The 18,422-nt window shown below is 39.4% G+C and overlaps 1 protein-coding gene across 2 annotated transcripts; it reads left to right on the top strand.

The window, feature by feature from the left end:
• The first annotated feature begins 99 nt into the window (after window positions 1-99).
• Window positions 100-17,783, top strand: fbxo34 (F-box protein 34). 2 transcript variants are annotated; one of them, XM_039673639.2, is made up of 3 exons: window positions 100-284; window positions 11,678-11,831; window positions 14,650-17,783. In XM_039673639.2, exons 2-3 carry the CDS (start codon window positions 11,740-11,742, stop codon window positions 16,724-16,726), a joined length of 2,169 nt encoding a protein of 722 aa, XP_039529573.2. In that variant the 5' UTR covers window positions 100-284; window positions 11,678-11,739; the 3' UTR covers window positions 16,727-17,783. The 2 variants fall into 2 exon arrangements, with proteins under 2 accessions (XP_039529573.2, XP_039529577.2); XM_039673643.2 differs by lacking the exon at window positions 100-284 and adding an exon at window positions 8,623-9,091.
• The last annotated feature ends 639 nt before the right edge of the window (window positions 17,784-18,422 follow it).

Here is an 18,422-nt window from a genome sequence, read left to right as displayed (position 1 = left end):
AAGAATGTAAAAATGTGTGTGTATATAAAAGCTTCTATTCTAGGTGGGTGCGTGCACGCTCCCGAGCGTGCCTTTATGCGCGTGCTCGCAATATATGAGAGGCAGTGCCCGCTGCGCGTTCACCTGATCTGATCACACACACAGAAATAAAGCGTAGAGTCCTGAAGGACACACGACTTAAAATTCTGACAAGATAATATGAATTTATTGCAGTAAAGACAGAAGAACAAGTCGGCGAAGAGTTTCCACCTCTCCATTTCGACTTTTACTCTATTTTTTCTCAGGTCAGTTTTTCTATTTCCTCATGTTAGGCTTAACGTTATTACTTCTACGTGTCAGTCATAAATACTTTTATATGTGGCGTTACCAGAGTTTAAATTGATTTATTTGGCATCTAAAGTGATTTAGATGTAGCATTTATACAGTGTTTTTTTCTCTGTTGACTCAGTTTGGCATATGAGCGGAACTAGCATTTAAACACCTCCAAAACAGGACATGTATCCTTAATAGAATCTAAATGACTTATTTTTGATCATTTATTGATTATGCATGTGTATTTAAATGCATATAATTGTTTAAGTACTCCCCTTTTTCTCTCCTCTAGAGAGCAGATGTATGTCATGGCGTTTCTGTCAGTTAGCTTTAGTGCTAATCATGAGGATAGACGCAGTACTATCACACTTATAACTCGAAAAAATAACTCATAATATTAATATGGATTTATTTGTCGGTTCCGTCATTTTAAAAGGTTGTAAATAAGTGCAGATTACTCGTGTTTAACTTGTGGTCCCTAATGAATAACTTTGTTGACGACTTTTTTTTTTGGTGCAATGGCCAGTTCCTAGTTTAAGTTTTTCTGTTTCCCATGTTGGTTATTTTCATTTAGCTTTCAGGTTTGTTTTTATTAATTTAATGAATTGTGTCTTATACTGTCAGATATGCCGAATTATAAGTGTTTTGGTGGTTTTCAAGAAGTCACATTTGAAATGACTTTCTGACTCTCTTGAACTCTTTAAATGACCTACAATTGAGAATTTGGCAAACATGCTGAATGATACCCACCATAAGCCATATTATAATGATATAATCACAACAACATGCTAATTGTGTGAATATGATTATATGACATCCACTTGCTGTCACTTAACACAAACACGGACACATCATGTGCATTAGTTGACCTGAGAGAACATATTGGATGTGAGCGAGATGCTAAATCAGCAAAGAACTTATAATGTTTAACGGTGCCTTCTGGAACTAAAAATCAAAAAATATTCCATATTCCATAACAGATGGGGGCAGTATACCTCCAGAAAATGTGTTGTGCCGCTGCCGCACGCACTCACGTCTTCAAACAACACAAACGAGCGCTGTTTTGCTCTCTTTCTCCGCATATTATTCAAATCATTTGACACGATAGTAAAAGGTCGGAAGACCGCAGTTTCACGTGGAGCATTTGGAGATTTTTAGAGATCAGAGACTAAATGAACAACATCTCAACACTAAATGATGAAGACCGACTCATAGACGCCTGTCTCAAAAACAAGCTGTTGCATTTTGACGAAATGGGAAAATAAAAGCCTGCAGGCTATTAATTTAAGTTTACGGTATTCGTTTTGTTCATATTACACTTTTATTGTTAGTTTGAATTAATTTGACAGACAGCATTCGCTGATGTTGATCAACCTAGCGAAATTCAGAGCTGCCAGCTCTCACGAATTCACCGTGAGACACATGCAATTAACACTTAGCAAGCAGGTTAGTTAAGTTCTCAGATTCTGTCAATTTTATTATGCAATTCAAACAATAAATACCGTTTTGGCGCTTGTACATGTTACGCCACAGATCCCTAACGCACGTGAACCGATCATCTCTACTAGCTAATGGAAAAAGAACCCGAACACTGGTGAAAGATACAGTATGCTACAACTTACCAAAATGTATTCCTCATGCATAATGTCAACCAATCATTTTTTGAACTCTTCCCTGAACTGAAATGTAGTTGGGCTGTATTTCCACACGACTGACATCAGGTTCAAGTACACACAAGCCGGCGCGAGCGCGACTCACTCGTGTACTGCAGTTTGGCTGGTGGTAATGTTGCCCGGCCGCATACCGCCTCCCATGGCCGGAACTGGTATTACGACACCTACCGGGCCGGGGCTAGTCATTTAGCATGCTAATTTAGGTTTATATCTCGGCAGCACTATAACTTGTCAGTTTTTTAATTACATCATTGCACTTATTTCTTCTCATTCTTTTGATGCGTGTAGCTCATTTTTTGGATATTTTTACCTCAATTATTACATATGCCACCTTTAACCTCTTAATTAGATTTCTGAACTTTGCCCCCAGGGTAATGTGTTGATACAAGCATCTCAGTTATACCTGATGCAGAAATTAATCTATTTTACCAGATATATTAAAGAAATATTTGCTTATTAAATGCATTGTCTGTTTAAATAAAACAAATTACTTTCTTCTTTTACACTATAGGCCTTGGTTATGAGACACTAAGAAGCCAACTGAAAATGGTCAAACAAAAATAATTTTGATATATCTCAAATTTTTTGTAGTTGGTACAATTCTGCTTTCCTGAAGACATGCTTGTAGCCAAATTTTGATCTGAAGCCTGGCTTGTTTTTAACAGGTCAGTTGGTACCAACTTTGGGCTGATCTGCAAGCCTTGTTTTTCCGTAATGGGGGGAGGTGGAATGAGCATTTTGAGGCTCTACGGTTTTGGTAATTGCAGATCAGGAGTGCAAAGAGTGGCTTTTATCTTTTGCTGGTCAGCTGTTATGTGGCATGTCAAAACCAGGCCATACATCCCGTTATAGACGTGATAAATGTTCTCACAGTTATTTGTCAGATGGTGTGGGGTAGTTTTGTTTGTGGTCGCAGCAATTTTCTGCTGTCCTTTTGTTTCTAAAACGCCATGTTTTTTCAGATACATGCATTTAGGTAAGGTTTTTTTAATTCAGGTGGGTCAATGGGTGACACCTTGATCTCAATGTTTTTTCTTCTACAAGGTTTTTAAATCTAGATTTCAGTCTATATGTAAATAGCCACGTTTCCACCACAGGAACTTTCCCCAGGAACTAGGAACTTTGGGGTGGTACTCGGTGTGTTTACACCGCAGGAACCAGGGTCTAAATGAATTTCCGGGTATAAATTCCCCCCAGAAAGTCCGGTAATGCTTCCTTTTACAGTCCAGTTACCCATGTAAATACTATTATGTTAGAAAACTACAATTACTACTGGGTAATAACTAGTACTAACCCTGAACCTACCCCTAAACCTACCCCTGTTCCATGTACTTACCTTTTATTAGCCAGTACTTTCTAGGTAAGTACACTATAAGTCCTGTTCTGTAATAGGAAGCGTAACCAAAAGTCCCTGCTGGCGAGGTAGTACTTTTTCAGAGTTAGGGAACTTTCGGGGTGGGACTTGTGCGCTGAACATGCTGATTGGTCCTTACCACTTTCTGCCCGATGGCGCGCGTTCGTCCCATCCATCTCACGGTTAATGTCCGCTGATAACGAGCGTCTACTTTTATATCTAGCATTACAAGCTCTCTTAATACGCTTTGGGTGCTCGTCTCATTTCTGTCGTTTTGTTAATTACCTCGTTAGTAAACCAATCGCACACAAAACCAGCACAGCTGGAATCTCATACAAAACTCAAAACGCACTCAAAACTCAAAACAAATGCGCAGACTGGGAGGAGCAGTCGCACGCAGTTTAACGCCACTACATAATCTTCCCGCCCCACGGTGTAAACGCAGTAAGCAAGCGGTCTGGGGCAAAAAACAACAACTTGAGTTGCAGAATAGCCTGTGAAGTTGTTGTAAAGCAAACATACATTTTACAATACACAACTCAGAAAGTCCAACACCAACTGGTGTTTATTGACTCTTGACTGATGGAGAGGCATACCATAATTGTATAGTGATGACATGCAAATGAAGTTTTTAGTGTTTTGTCAAGTTATTTTAGTCATGCCACAGAAATCCAGCATATATTCTCAGACCACGTCAAATTAGTACTTTAAACAATTCCCATTATCAGACCATTCAATACAGAGGTTGGTTTATTTTGCAGGTATTTTAAGTTTATTTGGCAAGTAAAAGTATTGATTTAAGCAACCGGTGTCATGTTGAAACGTGCAGAATTGCAGAAGCAGCTCTCCTTTGGCGTTTTTCTGTCTGCCTAATGCAGTGAGAATACACCAAGTTAAGTGAACGCTTCATAAAGCACAATTGAGCAAGGCCACCTGTTTGAATGCAATGAGCCCTGCAGCGCTTGCAAGGGAAGTCTGACAAGTGGACCACTTCCACAGCTTAAGAACCTGTTTGGTCACTCGTCCTGGAGTCATGTGGCTGGCTAAAGGGAAGTGTGAAGCAGAAAGGTGTATCTTACCTCACTCTGCAAACCACTGAAGGCTTTTATACAAGCCTCTCGCAGGGAAGAAATACCCAGCAGGTTGGGACAAGCTTTTGTCTTGAACATAGACAAGTCTGCAGGATAGTGTGTGGGTTGGATTGCGTTGCCTTTTTTCGAAATGGGGGTTTAATGTGTTTTTCATCAAGCTTGAAATGCTTTGAAGTATTTGTGTGGCATGTTAAACCGTGGCTGACACACTCTGCATTATTTGGGCGGCACGTGAAATCTATTTCACTATTAATAATGCAGTCTTAATGCATGCTGTTTTCTCGTCTACCTCTGACCAAGTGTTTTTGTTCTGGTTTGACATGATGGTTTTGCCTAATGTTTATGGGCAGAAATGCACAACGGGGATGTATTAAGCTACATGCTTTGAAAATTCAGCAAGTCTGTGGCTTGCCTGAATGACTAATGTACTGGATAATTGGGCAAAGGAAAAAATCCACTTAAACAAGCTGACCTCATTGATGACGATATATTAGTCATTAAAAATGTCACTAAAGTTAGATTTTTTTATCAGAATAAAAAAATATGATGTATAGACACTGGTAAAGTAAAAAAAAAAAAAAGAAATTAATACTTTCATTTATATGAAAAATATTAAAAGTGACAGTAAAACATCTATAAGATTTCTATTTCAAAAATTCATTTTATTTTTTACTATCTATTCTATTCATCAATGAATCCTGAAAAAATCATGTTTCCACACATTTGATAATCAGAAATGTTTCTTAAGCAGCAAATCATCATATTAAAATGATTTCTGAAGGATCCTGCTGTGACACTGAAGACTGGAGTAATGATGCTGAAAATACATAAATAAATAAATATTAAATTACATTTTAAAATATAATAGAAAGTAGAAAAGTATAATAGAAAATAGAAAAGTTATTTTAAAGTGTAATATCACAATATACATGTTTCTACTATATTGTTCAAGATCAAGTATTGATCAAGTTAATGTAACCTTCCTGAACATAAGAGACTTCTTTAAAAGTTTATGTAAAAAGTCATACAAAGTTGTAGGGGTGTACCCTCATGTCACGATTCGATACATATCACGATACTGAACTCACGATACGATATTATTGTGATACTCCAAGACATGTGATAAAAGGTTAACAAAAAACGTACTGTTGATTAAAATGCTAACTTTGATATTACATTGTGGGTTTAAATGAATAGGCTTGGACTCGGTAATCCAAGGACAATGGTAGCACCAGAATAAAAATATTCATGATTCTGAAGCTGAAAATACAGAATTATTTTAGACGAATATGCTTGAACTTTGTCTGACTAGATATATTTAATATATTTAGATATATTTAAAATAATGTTGGACACTTTTTACTGGTTAGGGTAAGGGTTAGGGTGAGAAGTCATTTGGCATTTTCAGGACCCACAAATATTCCCCCATATAGTAGTTTAATAATTTTTTTTTTTCTCACGCAGTAATTTTTATTTTGGGGGAGCTATCCCCAATACATATTGTCACTATCCACGATATGTATTGTTGCATTTTTGTATTGCGATATATTGTGGCACAATATATTGTAACACCCCTACAAAGTTGTCATATTTGACTCCTCTTTCATACACAAGCCCACATTAGAGTACTTTTTGTGCATGCTAAACTCACATTTCACAGGGAGTGACTGTTGAGTGCAGATGGTCTGTCGATTCCTACTAGGAACATTGGCGTAGCTGGAACACCTTGTTATTGAGGTCATACGGCTGTGTTCACATGTCTGCTCATTACAGACGTTTATTACAGCGGCTGGTTTAATAGGAGAGCGAGAGAGAAGACAGATAGCAGTTATAATGGTAACAGATTTGTTTTGGAACGGCGATTGCACAAGGTGTGCGCAGCCTATCAGGTTTCAGCTGGCGAAGAGTTCAAAGGCCTGGTTTAGTCTGAGGGCATGCAATGGACCTTGTGTATATCGGTGCTGTATTTGTATGCTGCTTGTGCTGGGTTGGGCCATTGATATGCTTGTTGTCCTGACCTAACTATTCCTAGTATGGTGTCAGAATAGCAGCATAGTATTTGGCAACAGGACACTTCCACATGCACACACCCTTATTGTGAGTGGACGGTCCCTCAAAGTGCCACAGAAGCAATTATAGAGCATGTGTGAACTTCTATCAAGATGTGAAATTCAGAGCTTGGGCTGTTGGGTAATCGGAGGCTTTACTGGTAGTTGTTGATGTCTTATTTTGTATCCAACTGAACTACTAACCTCTTTGGAAGGAGTTCAACCTGCTGAGTGGTTAACACTGGTTGGTTCATGGATCATAATAAAGTCTATGCAAACATTGCTCTCAAACAGACTTGTGTATCTACTCAAACACTCTTTTGTCATGATAATCTTAAGCTAAAACTGATTCTTCTTTATAGATTCAGTATGTTGCAGGTATATAATTTCTAAGTAATCAATTTGGACTTACAAGTCTGATTATTGACTTTTAGCTTAACCAATTATTGAATTTTAAACATCAGCACATATTGCAACCATGTAGCAATCAAAATAGCAGGACAGAGAGGGCAAAGATAATCGCAAGCTTGTTTGTGACCCAAGAACGTGTAAGAAAGCGTTTGAGAAGGCAAATCATTGCACAACAGCACCACAGCCCATCTGCAGCTCAGTTATGGGAAAGAAAACTCCCAAGTGCTTTGATTTGAAATGGGTCCAAATCAAATATTACAGCAGATTATGTGCATTGAAAAATACATGCTGGATTTGAAATAGAAAATGACAGAGTTACTTTAAAATGTTTGAAGAAGGGAAGTTGTACTGAAGAACAGAGAAGTGAACCTCAGCTCAGTCTGCTGAAAGTGAAATGTACTTAGATGTGCTACATTTTAGGACAACAACATCAGTGCACTCTAGTGTTGTCAAAAATATAGATATTTCAATATATATCAAAGCTAAAATATCTGGAACTTTTACTTTTATTTATTTTTACATGGGTAATTCAGTTTTTAATTGCAAAACCCATTCATTTTGAGAGTATTTTACAGTAAAATTGCATATGAGATGTTAAACCATTTACAGTTTTTCACCGTATATGGTAAGAGAACCAAGTTAACCATTAACATGTTTTTACTGTAGCATTTTTTTACAGTATAGTTTTGACTTTTTTCATAGATGGTACTTTTTACAACACTAGAATCTATTGCATGCTGCATGAAATACTGTATCAGTAGTATTTCATGGGCAAAGCGCTCAACTTGACCTTTTAATTTCATGTGTGATGAATGCACTGGAACTATTATCAACTGCAGTAAAATCTCTTGATTTATATTTAGTTTAAACTGCAAAAGATTTGTAATTTTGGATTAAATTAATCATTTAAAGTCCCCCTGTAGTCAATAGTATCCATTCACCAAAATCACCAAGTGACAAATTTGGATGTTTTTTTTTTCTTCATGCCTTGAAATAGCTTGAGTGTAACTCTACACCCTTGCCTCTTTTAGTATATGTTGTTCTATAAATATGCAAATTAGTCCCACCTCCACTCACACCAGCTCTGAGAGCCTCTCATTGACGATACAAGGTAGTTTGTGACGTCAGAAACACCAGCAATTTCAAACCGTGTTTTTGAGTGTGTCTTTGGTTCACTGCATTTTTAAGGAGAAAACACTCAGCAATTGTGTTGGCTTATGAATTTGCACATGGTTTGTTTTAAAGCATATTAAAAACACCACATTGACAAACAACATTAAAAGCTTGGTTTTCTCACCACTTTAATCATGCAGTGTAGTGAGGTCATGTGACACCAGTGTAACATGCTACTCTTTGAAAAAAAATTTGTAATTTTTGATGCATATTTGGCAGCATACTTTGCAGTGTGCAGTATTTTAGAGTTGACATGACTATACCATGGACCTTTATCCCTTTTAGTTTGGACTCCAAGACACTTTTAACAAACTCAAAGGCTCCTCTGTTTAGGAGAGCAGCTGAAAATTCTTGGGTTTGGACCATGAGAGGTGCATGGCTCTTTGATTTATGCTCTTATGTTTTTACAGCGTCTGAGATCTGGAAAGATCTATGAAAGCCATTGTAGCAGTTGGTCTGTTTTAGACGGTCTGGAAATGGCATTGTGTAAGCTTAGGACCGGAGCCGCCCCACCTCTCCTTTTGAATGAGCGCCATTGTTTTTGGAAAAGCTTGTGCAAGTTCAGGTAACGGAAGTGCGATATGAGACGTTCCCTGGCCCTTAAATGACACCATACGTTGTGCAGTTGTGTGTTTAAATTTAATTTTAGTTACTGTTCGTCTTACATTTTGTTTTGCTTGCATCACTGCTTGCGAAGTTTGCACATGCAGATTGTGCACTCAGTCCCTCTTCTTCAGGGAAGGTCCAAAAGTATTGATTATCTTTGCCATTTATAGGCATGCAAGGATCGTGAATAGCCCATTGGCTCCTTATCAGACCTGCGTTTATATCCTCTGGCAGGCGCACACGTGGTTGTAAGCAGAGCCCTCCTGTCCCGGCCAATCACAGCTGCTTAGGTGAAATTCTGGAGGGTCTCAGTCAGACCAATAAAACCACGTGCTGTGCTGAACACTGTGTACATGCTATCCTCTGTAATGTTGCACCGGAGATATTTACAATGCATTGACTTGCCGAATAGCTTGGATAAATGTGAGTATACTTTTTTTTTGTCATTTAAGTGTAAAAAAATGTGCTTCAGAGAAAGACTTGGCTATCTGTTAGGCAGTTGCTCTAATTTATGGATCCGCCCCAGGAGCTGCATGAACATGAGTACTCGGAACACGGATAGAAAGAGGAAATGAAGTTATCTCTGCTTTGTTTTGGTCTCTCCATTGAGACTATGCAATCTTGTCTGCTGGTGAGCTCCGCCAGTGTCTGTTTCATTAGCAAGCGTTTCGGTGAGGACGTATGTTGGGACATGGGGCAACTGTTCCAAAACATTTTTTTTTCAGGCTTATCTGCTCTTAATGGGGGAAGTATCTCTTTGAAAACAAACTGCTTGGCTGCTTTTCTAGCCCCTGGAGAGGAATGGGCATAAGAGATTCAGAGCCATGTGTTCTGTTCAACATGTGCACGTTTCTATTTTATTTCTGCTTCCTGATGAGTCTGTCATAATCAGTAGAGCTGTAGTTTGACCTTCAGAGTGGGAATCTCTTTTTTTATCATTTGACATGTTACATGACATACTACTATAGCAATTATATATGTGTGTGTGTACAATTATGCATTAAATCTTAACAAAATGGTGCTGTGGCCCAGTTTATTACCAAATCAGGTTATTAAAGCTTCTTCCCATCAGTGTTCCCTGTCTCTTATGTAGGTTTCTGTGTCACTCTTTGTGATAGCCTAGTTATTTTGGAATTACACCCTCACAAGTGGTTACTGCAGACCTCATAGGCTATTTAAGGTAAACTTAATTGTGTTTTCAATTGAGGATGCACAATTACTTTATACAGTCTAGAGGTCAATCTGTGATGCTTTGATGTAGGGTTGTCATGGTAACAATTTTAGTCGGTACCATTGCAAAAACTATTGTTGCTATTTTTTTTTTATTAACACTGCATTACAGTTAACATGACAATTGGCAGACTTAATACACCCACCTATTTTGACAAACATCGCAAATTCAGTTTCAATCCCACATTTTAATACGGTTGTCACACCTGAAACTTTGCAGTGTACTAATTTAAATAATGAATAGGTTATAGCTATATAGTAACTGACCATTGAACGCTTTAACCAAAGCTTAAGTTCAGCTGCAGCCGTAAAAATGCTGCCTATACTGTGCCGGAAATCTCTTATTTACATCATCATTTATACGTGGTTGGTTATAACAAAACGATTCACAAACGCGCAGACTGGTATTAATCGGATTCTGACTTAAAGGAATACTCCACTTTTTTTGGAAATAGGCTCATTTTACAACTCAGAGTTAAACCGATGAGTTTTACCGTTTTCGAATCCATTCAGTCGATTTTCTGATATTTAGAAGAATATCAGTAACCAGACAGTTTCCGGTCTCATTGACTTCCATAGTAGGAAAAAAAAAGTCAATGAGACCAGAAACTGTCTGGTTACTGATATTGACTGAATGGATTCGAAAACGGTAAAACTCAACCATTTAACTCTGAGGGAGTTGTAAAATGAGCCTATTTCCAAAAAAAGTGGAGTATCCATTTAAACGCCGCTGATTGGGCATTGTGTTCACACACTCAACAAACGTGTCTATGATTGGCTATAATGTGCAACGCCTTTGTTGCTCTTCACAGAGCGCTTCCACAAATACACACAGGAGCGTTTGAAAGTAGTGTCTATCAGAGGGTACCGGTTTGACACGGTACTCAATGCTACCGGTACTTAATACTACCGTTATTGCAGAAAGGCTGGAATTGTTTTTTTTTGTTTGTTTTTTTTTGTTTTTTTTTTTAATTTAGAGTTTCATGTTCTGTTGAGGCAGCATAGCATTTAGCCATAGCTGCAAGTGGTTAGAAGATTTATCACTACAAAATGGTACTAAAGAACATCTAGGGCATGTTTTGTTCACCACTAACCAGTGTGCAGAACCTTTTAAAGCAGCATATTGCTCATATCAGCTGCAGCTCATAGAAACCAGATGATGCAAGAGAACCAATTTTGAAATAAATCAGTCTGGGTTATTGGTATAAATCGATGTGTGCAGATTGGATTTTGCTTAAACTTTTTATTAAGAATAAACTGTGTAAGATTGTGCATATGTTTATATGCATAATCTTACACAGTTTATTCATATTTTGCCTTTTTTTATGCTAAAAATGTATGACTCGCAACACAAAAGTTACAACACAAGCTTCACAAACCTAAGGACACAGAAAATAAGAGACGTGCTGCAGTGAAAGTTTCCAGAACTGCTTAAAAAAGTCCCAAATATGCTAGTACATAGATTGAGACCACAGAAAGAGAAATAAGAGGAGTTAAAAGTAATTGTTTTAATAGTTAACACAGTTCAATAGTTAAGTCCTCATGGAAGAGTCTTTAGAAGTTTCTTTAGCTGTTCTAATGGATGCATTTACTACTGTACAAACTAATAAAAATATCTGCAATAATTTAACTATACTTTAAAAAAAAACTATAGTTGGTTATAAGTTTATACCATTAGGGTCTTGTTTTGAATCCGTCCTTATATAGAATGTACATGTGTATTCAAGTTGGAAAGCCAAGCTGTTCTCAGTGTTGTTGTCCATCAATGTTGTTTTGCAGTGAGGCTGGAGTCCTGAGCTCTTCTGTTGGGAGACATCGCTCATACTGGAGGGAGGACCCTAATGCCTCAGAAATGTGAAACTATCAGTTACTGCAACCCCACCCCTTACCGGGAACCACGGTTACGAGCCTCCTGTCCGCCATCAGTCTGGAGGTAATTAGTACTTACTGCACTCAAGCCTATACATGACATCACACATTTTGAGGGTAATTTGACGGTAATTCACTCACTTACATTTGTTTAGATAGACTGAGTCAACTTTGGTTTCAGCTGTTCATTTCCAGAAAAACGACATGAACTCTCTTTCATCTGTTCATCATCATCATCACGGATGTCCACCTCCTTCGGGGATGTTTTTCATTATTTTGTTTGGACACAACAGCCAACATCAGCCCTCAGCTAAATGTTTTTATAACAAAAACTTTAAAGCTGTTTCGAACATGTATATTGAATTTTGTGCTGAGCGGTGCTAGAACTGTTAGCCATGGTTCTCATGTTGACAATTTCCCATCCTGTCTTACCATGGCAAACAAACGTAGGTTTTAGCATATTGTGGTATCCAGTGGGAAGAGAAAAAGAAGCTTTTCTGTATGCATCCAGCAAGTGAGATCCTGTTCGCATCTCAACAATAGTTACCCCTCTGTTGTTTTGTCTTGCCAAGCTATAGACTGCGGCAGCACATGTGCAGGAGTGTGCAGACCCAGATGCTCAGCCTTTTCTTTAGGAAGAACACAGTGTTGCAACACAATTGGAGCAATGTAGTCTTCATAATCGTGACCTCATCCTTGTTCAGTTTTTTTTTTCCCCAATCAGTTTACCAGGTCCTCTGGCAGGCCGCTTATAGAGGAAGTCATGAGCGTTTACAAGAAGACATCATCCTTTTCATTACTCAATCTGATGTTTTGCTGTTCACTTATGGGTATTTGTTTTCTTTTTACATAATGTTGTTGTGCTTTTTTGCCCTTAAATTATCATTAGCTCACACATGTGTTTTGGCCCATGGTCTTAAGGAAACTCTGAGTTGTGAGTGCGTTGAGGGCAAGGGCTGGGCGGCAGCTGTATGTTGTTGCCAGGTTGTGTAATGAGTAAAAATCAGCATTTGAGTGCCAGATAGGAGCTGGCATACCTCCAGGGTAATCATACTCCTGTCCAGCAATGGTGCTGCAGTGTGTTTCTGTGCAAACTGGGAGGTTCTTTAGAGGTTTTGAAGTAATCAGTACAGCGCTACAGTCTCTTTTATGTGGTATTTTGTCATCCATCAATACAAAAGTCAAATTAGATGTTTAGCTTTTATTTCATGACCAAAGGGGGGAAGCTAGCTATCTATCTAAATCCATTAGCTTTTTATTTCAGTGGTGACCTTTTAATCAGACTACGTTGTCTTTTATGTCAGGTCAAGTTATTTCCAAATGTTGAATTTATGTACATCTAAAGTGAATCTGCTATGTTTGAGGTTTGCTAGCACATAAAAATGTTGTAAGAACAGGAAGTCCAAGGCAGGGTTGTACCAGGAAATGTGAGTGGCTTCGATTGTCCATGGATATGGGTACACTGTTGACTTGCCTTTTGTGTTGTCCCTCTTTTTATCCAAGACAACAGCTCAACCAAACGATTTTGACCTTAGAGATTGGCCTCTCCCGCTGTTTTCCCACAAAGGGAGGTTGGCACAGGAGGAGATGTGCTGGGCTATGCAAGCTTTCCAAGGACACACCAAATGCTATTCTCTCTTCTCAATAGACATGGCACTTTCCATGTTTGCCATCCAATAAATGGCTGCGACCCACATACCTCCTCCCTTTTTGAGCAAGACTGCCGCCTCCCACACTCACTTTGGCTCCGAAATGGCTGTCCACAGTGTCCGAATGCCATCCCATGTTGTCACGTGAGAATCCCTAGTACCACTTTATCAGGTCTGAATCTGCTGTTGAAGAATGCCTTATATGCACTTGTCTTTGAGAGTTCAGTCCTCCCACACATAGATACTGCTATTGGTGGTGCTGCAGGCTTGTTTGTAGGGCAGCTGTGTCTGTGTCAGCTGAGTACTTGTGTTAGAGCCCAGCTGTGTCTGGACCTGGGTGGCTCTGCTCCCATTATGTCAGCCTAAGGGCCAGAGGGAACAGCTAGCCCTTGTGCTCACTGTGAAACTACTTCTGCTGGAGGAGTTATTTGCCATTTTGCATACGTTTTACAACAAACGGAATCATCAGACCCAAACGCATTCCTCACCCGCTGCACTGACTTCAGAATCAATTTCAAGATTTTATTTTTTTAATCATTTTAGTATTTTACAGCTAATGTGCTTAAACAGAATCCACTGTTGTAATGTTATGAATCATGCACATTAAAAAATATATACTTTTTGGTATTGAGTTTGGTTCATTGACTGGAGACATGCATCTTAAAGAAATAGTTCAGTGGTTCCCAACCCTGTCTTTGAGGACCCCCAGCACTGCATATTGGGGGTGTTTATCTAACCAAACACACCCAATTCTACATATTAGCTCATTAGTAAAGACTCCAAGACCCCAGATGGGTGTGCCAAATAAGAGAGAAGTAAAAAATGTGCGGTGTTGGGTTACTACAGGATCAGGATTGGAAACCACTTGTTAACCTGAAAATTAAAATTAGCACTTTATTCCACCTCATGTTTAACAAAATATGCTGCTTTTTGTCCATAAAGAGAAAGCATGTAGTGACCATGGACTGTCAAGCTGCAAAATTTGTAGCAGTCCCTTCAACTTGGCCCATATTTTAAGTCTATTTGTAGTTTAAATGAATGGGCTTAAGTTCTACTTGACTGAAATATTTCTTTAAGATGGATGTGCATCCTGGAAATAGTACAAGTAGTTTTCTCCTCTTTTTTTAAAAAAAAAAAAAAGAATTTCTTTCTTGCCATTTCTCTTTTATTTGCCCTTTAGTGGAACAGTTTAGTGGATTTTTGAAATTCTCTTTTTTTATCCCTTTTCTTTAGGTGTACTACCATGCTTCTCAAGCCATACCCCAAACCACTAGATAAGGAAATACATCGGGAATCTGTGCACGATGGAACAAGAGGCCTCCATGTCAACCAGCAGGGAGTGTTTAGGAAAGAGTGGGGAGTTCGCCAGTCGTGTGGCCTCATGGGCTCATCTGGCAACGGTACAGCCAACCGGTTTCCCCTCAGTGTCATCTCCACCAACACCCTCCGATGTAGCACCAACAGTGGGAGCAATGCACCAACTACTAGAGTTAGTGGATCCCGCAAGAGCAGAGCATCCTCTGTCACATTTACTTCTTCTTTAGTTCTGCTCTCACCTTCAACTGGTTTGGAGAATGATGGAACACTTAGGATCTACCAAGGAGAGGATGCCGAGGGATCTTTGGATATATGGGCTGTCATTAAACCTGGGAACACAAAAGAGAAAATTGCCATTTTTGCAGCTCAGAAGTGCGGCAATACTTGCAATAGTGTCATTGACAACACCTCAACACCTCAAGAAACAGAAGCCATTGCTCCAGAGCTGCGGACTGTCTCTGTGAAAAACAAAGGCTGCTGGGATGGTGACTGGTCTGTGGCCAAGCGCAGGAGGAGGTCTGGAAACCTGGAAAAAACAAAAAGTGTAGAACCTCCTTTACCAAAATCTGAAATACAGATAGTGTCTCAACAAGAGGCCCTCAATGAGAACATCAGTCCATGCCAAGAAGTTGCAGAGGATGCTGTCAGGATGGAAGGAGAAGAGAATGAAAAGATTCTCTCTGTGGTGGAGATGGTGGCATACTTGGAGCAAAGAGCAAGCGACCAGCAGGTTAGCTCCAAACCCCCATCCTTACGAAGCACCAGCAGCATCACTTTGTCCAAAGTTGGAACCATCCCTCAACCTGCAGAGCAACAGTCCAAGGTTTCAGAACAGCAGCAGGAGGAGGAGGAAAGCGAGTCTGTTCGAGTTCTGGATATGGTGGCCAAGTTGGAGTCTCAGTGCCTGAGCAGACAAAGCCTCCGGGAAGGTGGAGGAACCCTGTCTCGAAGCAACAGCTTACAGAGGAAGGTGGGGCGTGTGCTTCTAGCCGGCTCAGAACCTTACCTGCTGCCATCTCAGCCAGTGTCCCCCTCTGTCCCTCAGGACTGTAGAGCTGAGAGTGTCCCACCAGAACTGGAGAGTGATTTAGACCAGCTGTGTTACCCATCTAAGACCCTTGAGGTGACCGAGACCTTGCAGTGTGGGCTTGATAACTGCGCCCTCAAGGTGGAAGAAAGTTCTTGTATTGCAAGACAGGGAACTAGCACAGCTGTTGAGATGGTAAATAGCCTGCAGTCCTTGCCAAAGGATGCCAGTTCAGAGTGCAATGAGGAGCCGCTACCAGGCATGTTGTTTTTTGCCAAATCTTCTCAGCCTCTAAAAGAGCAAATCTCATCAAAGAGCAAATCTCAGAACAAAGAGCCTTCTCGCATCGAGGATTTTGAGCCTTCTGTGGACACTTCAGTGTCTTGCAGAGATGGACTTGTGGGTAAGCAAAATCATCAAAACTTTGAGGAGACAAAGGGAGTAGAGACTTGCGTAGTTAATCAGGAGCCTGTGCCTTTTCCATTACGCCGCCTAGTGTCTCATGAATTCCTAGAAGCTCGCTTCAAGATTCAGCTACTTTTGGAGCCTCAGCAGTACATGGCTTTCCTGCCTCACCACATCATTGTAAAAATCTTCTGCTTGTTGCCTACTGAGAGCCTGGCTGCCCTCAAGTGCACCTGCCATTACTTTAAATTTATCATTGAGAGTTATGGCGTACGGCCAGCAGACTCTCGTTGGGTTAGCGACCCACGCTACAAAGACGATCCCTGCAAGCAGTGCAAGAAGCGGTATGACCGTGGTGATGTTTCGCTCTGCCGTTGGCATCATAAGCCCTACTGCCAGGCACTACCATATGGCCCAGGCTACTGGATGTGCTGTCGCAAATCTCACAAAGACTCACCTGGATGCAACGTGGGAGTTCATGACAACCGCTGGGTCCCTGCCTTTCATAGCATCAACATGCCAATTTACAAGAAAAACAGTGACACTGAAGAGGACTCGTAGTTTGCCAGAAATTCATGTGAGAGTGACTAGTTTGAATGGGCTATGCGTTTTTTTGTGCCTGCGGGTTGCCAATGAGCATGTGCGCTTTCGATGTATAGTGCTTACTACCAGGTTGCTGAAACTAATATGAAATTGCTGGGTCTCTGTACTTTTACTCTGCCAACCAATCAGCAGTTCTCCTGTCGAAATCCCTCCTCAGGTCTTCAATGTTGGTCTGCACTTTAACCTTTTAAGATTGAATTTTGCAGAGTTCTATCTGGGTACTGCTTGATGATTTTAACTTCGAGTAAGCATTAATGACTAACTTATTTTCTCAATCCACCCTCTATTCTTTTTCTGTTCTTCTTGACTCACCCTGGCATCACTTCCTGCACTGATGTTGGCCTAGCCTTGCAATATTAAACAATTTTTGAGAATTCATTCTGTTTATCTCCCTGTGTACTAGCAAACATGAACTCTTGGCTAGTAGGGTTATTGAGTTATTGATATTTGCTGCATTTCCCCATCTTCCGTTATCATCTCTTATAAGTTCTGGGATATTAGTTGGACTTCACGACTTGATGGGATTGACGTTTTGAGATTGTTTTGAGCCCAGATGTTTACATTGTACATAGCACAGAATCCTATATATCATAACAGTGATGAATGATGGCACGAGTGTGACGAAATGCATTTAATCTTAATATGGGGTAAAACGCCTTGTGCTTTTTATGATGACTTTGTGTATAAAGATATCTATGTGAAATGGTCACTCTTGTTCTGCAGTGGGACTCTTCTGATTAACCCCTGTGAACAGGTAGTGCATATTCTTCTCAATTTTTAAGTATTGGTATGTATGTTGTATTGTTTCTTGACTGGAAACTTTTGAATGTGGGAAGAGAGTTTCTCCATTTTGACAGTAACTAACTGAACAGAGTCAGAAAAAAAGAAAAAAGAAAATTGCAGTATACTGTTTTCCAAAGTGTCAGATTTTTTAAAATTATTAATGACATTGCTGTGCTCTGCCTGTTAAGGCATTTTACTTCAATAAAGTATATCCTGAAGAATTTGCAACCCATTTTCTGCTCTCCTTTTTTGCTTTTGTATGTTCACACTGTTTGAATCCACAGAAAACAACCTACCTTACACAGTATACCAGTTAGCCATACATTTCCTTTTAGATTAGTGTAAACACTGAGTGGTTAATATGTATTCCTGATGGGTATTCATTTGAATTTATAGTACATGAACTATTGAAAAGGCACATCGATTTAATTTCCAAACTTTGAATCTATTCAATGTTTTAGAGCGAAAGATCCTGGGCAACAAAGCCTTCACATTTCTGTTGGTTTCCCGTGGAGAAAAACATTATGCCTTGTATCTCAGTAAGCTGGCAGTAAATTAACTTTGAGTTTATAAAAATCAAATGTTTTTAATTAAAATGGTAATGACCTTTTTTTGTTATATAGGTATGAATTGCAGCATCACACTAAAATTGTTACCACTACCAAGTTTGGAATGCACTCAGACAAACACTTTGTCTTTTGCTTCACATGCCTCAGAGAAGGGTAAATACAATTGTACCCAGACCAAATACATCATATGTATTCAAGTTTGTATATACTGGAATAATGCTTCATTTCTATTGCATTTCAGAGAGGTATTCAATTTAATAATGAAGGGTGTCTGCTAATACAAACACATTTTTTTTCTCAAA

The sequence above is a fragment of the Pimephales promelas genome, chromosome 15, assembly GCF_988280905.1.
Source record: "Pimephales promelas chromosome 15, fPimPro1.hap1.1, whole genome shotgun sequence".
Lineage (NCBI taxonomy): Eukaryota > Metazoa > Chordata > Actinopteri > Cypriniformes > Leuciscidae > Pimephales > Pimephales promelas.
This window is presented reverse-complemented; position numbering and strand designations above follow the sequence as displayed.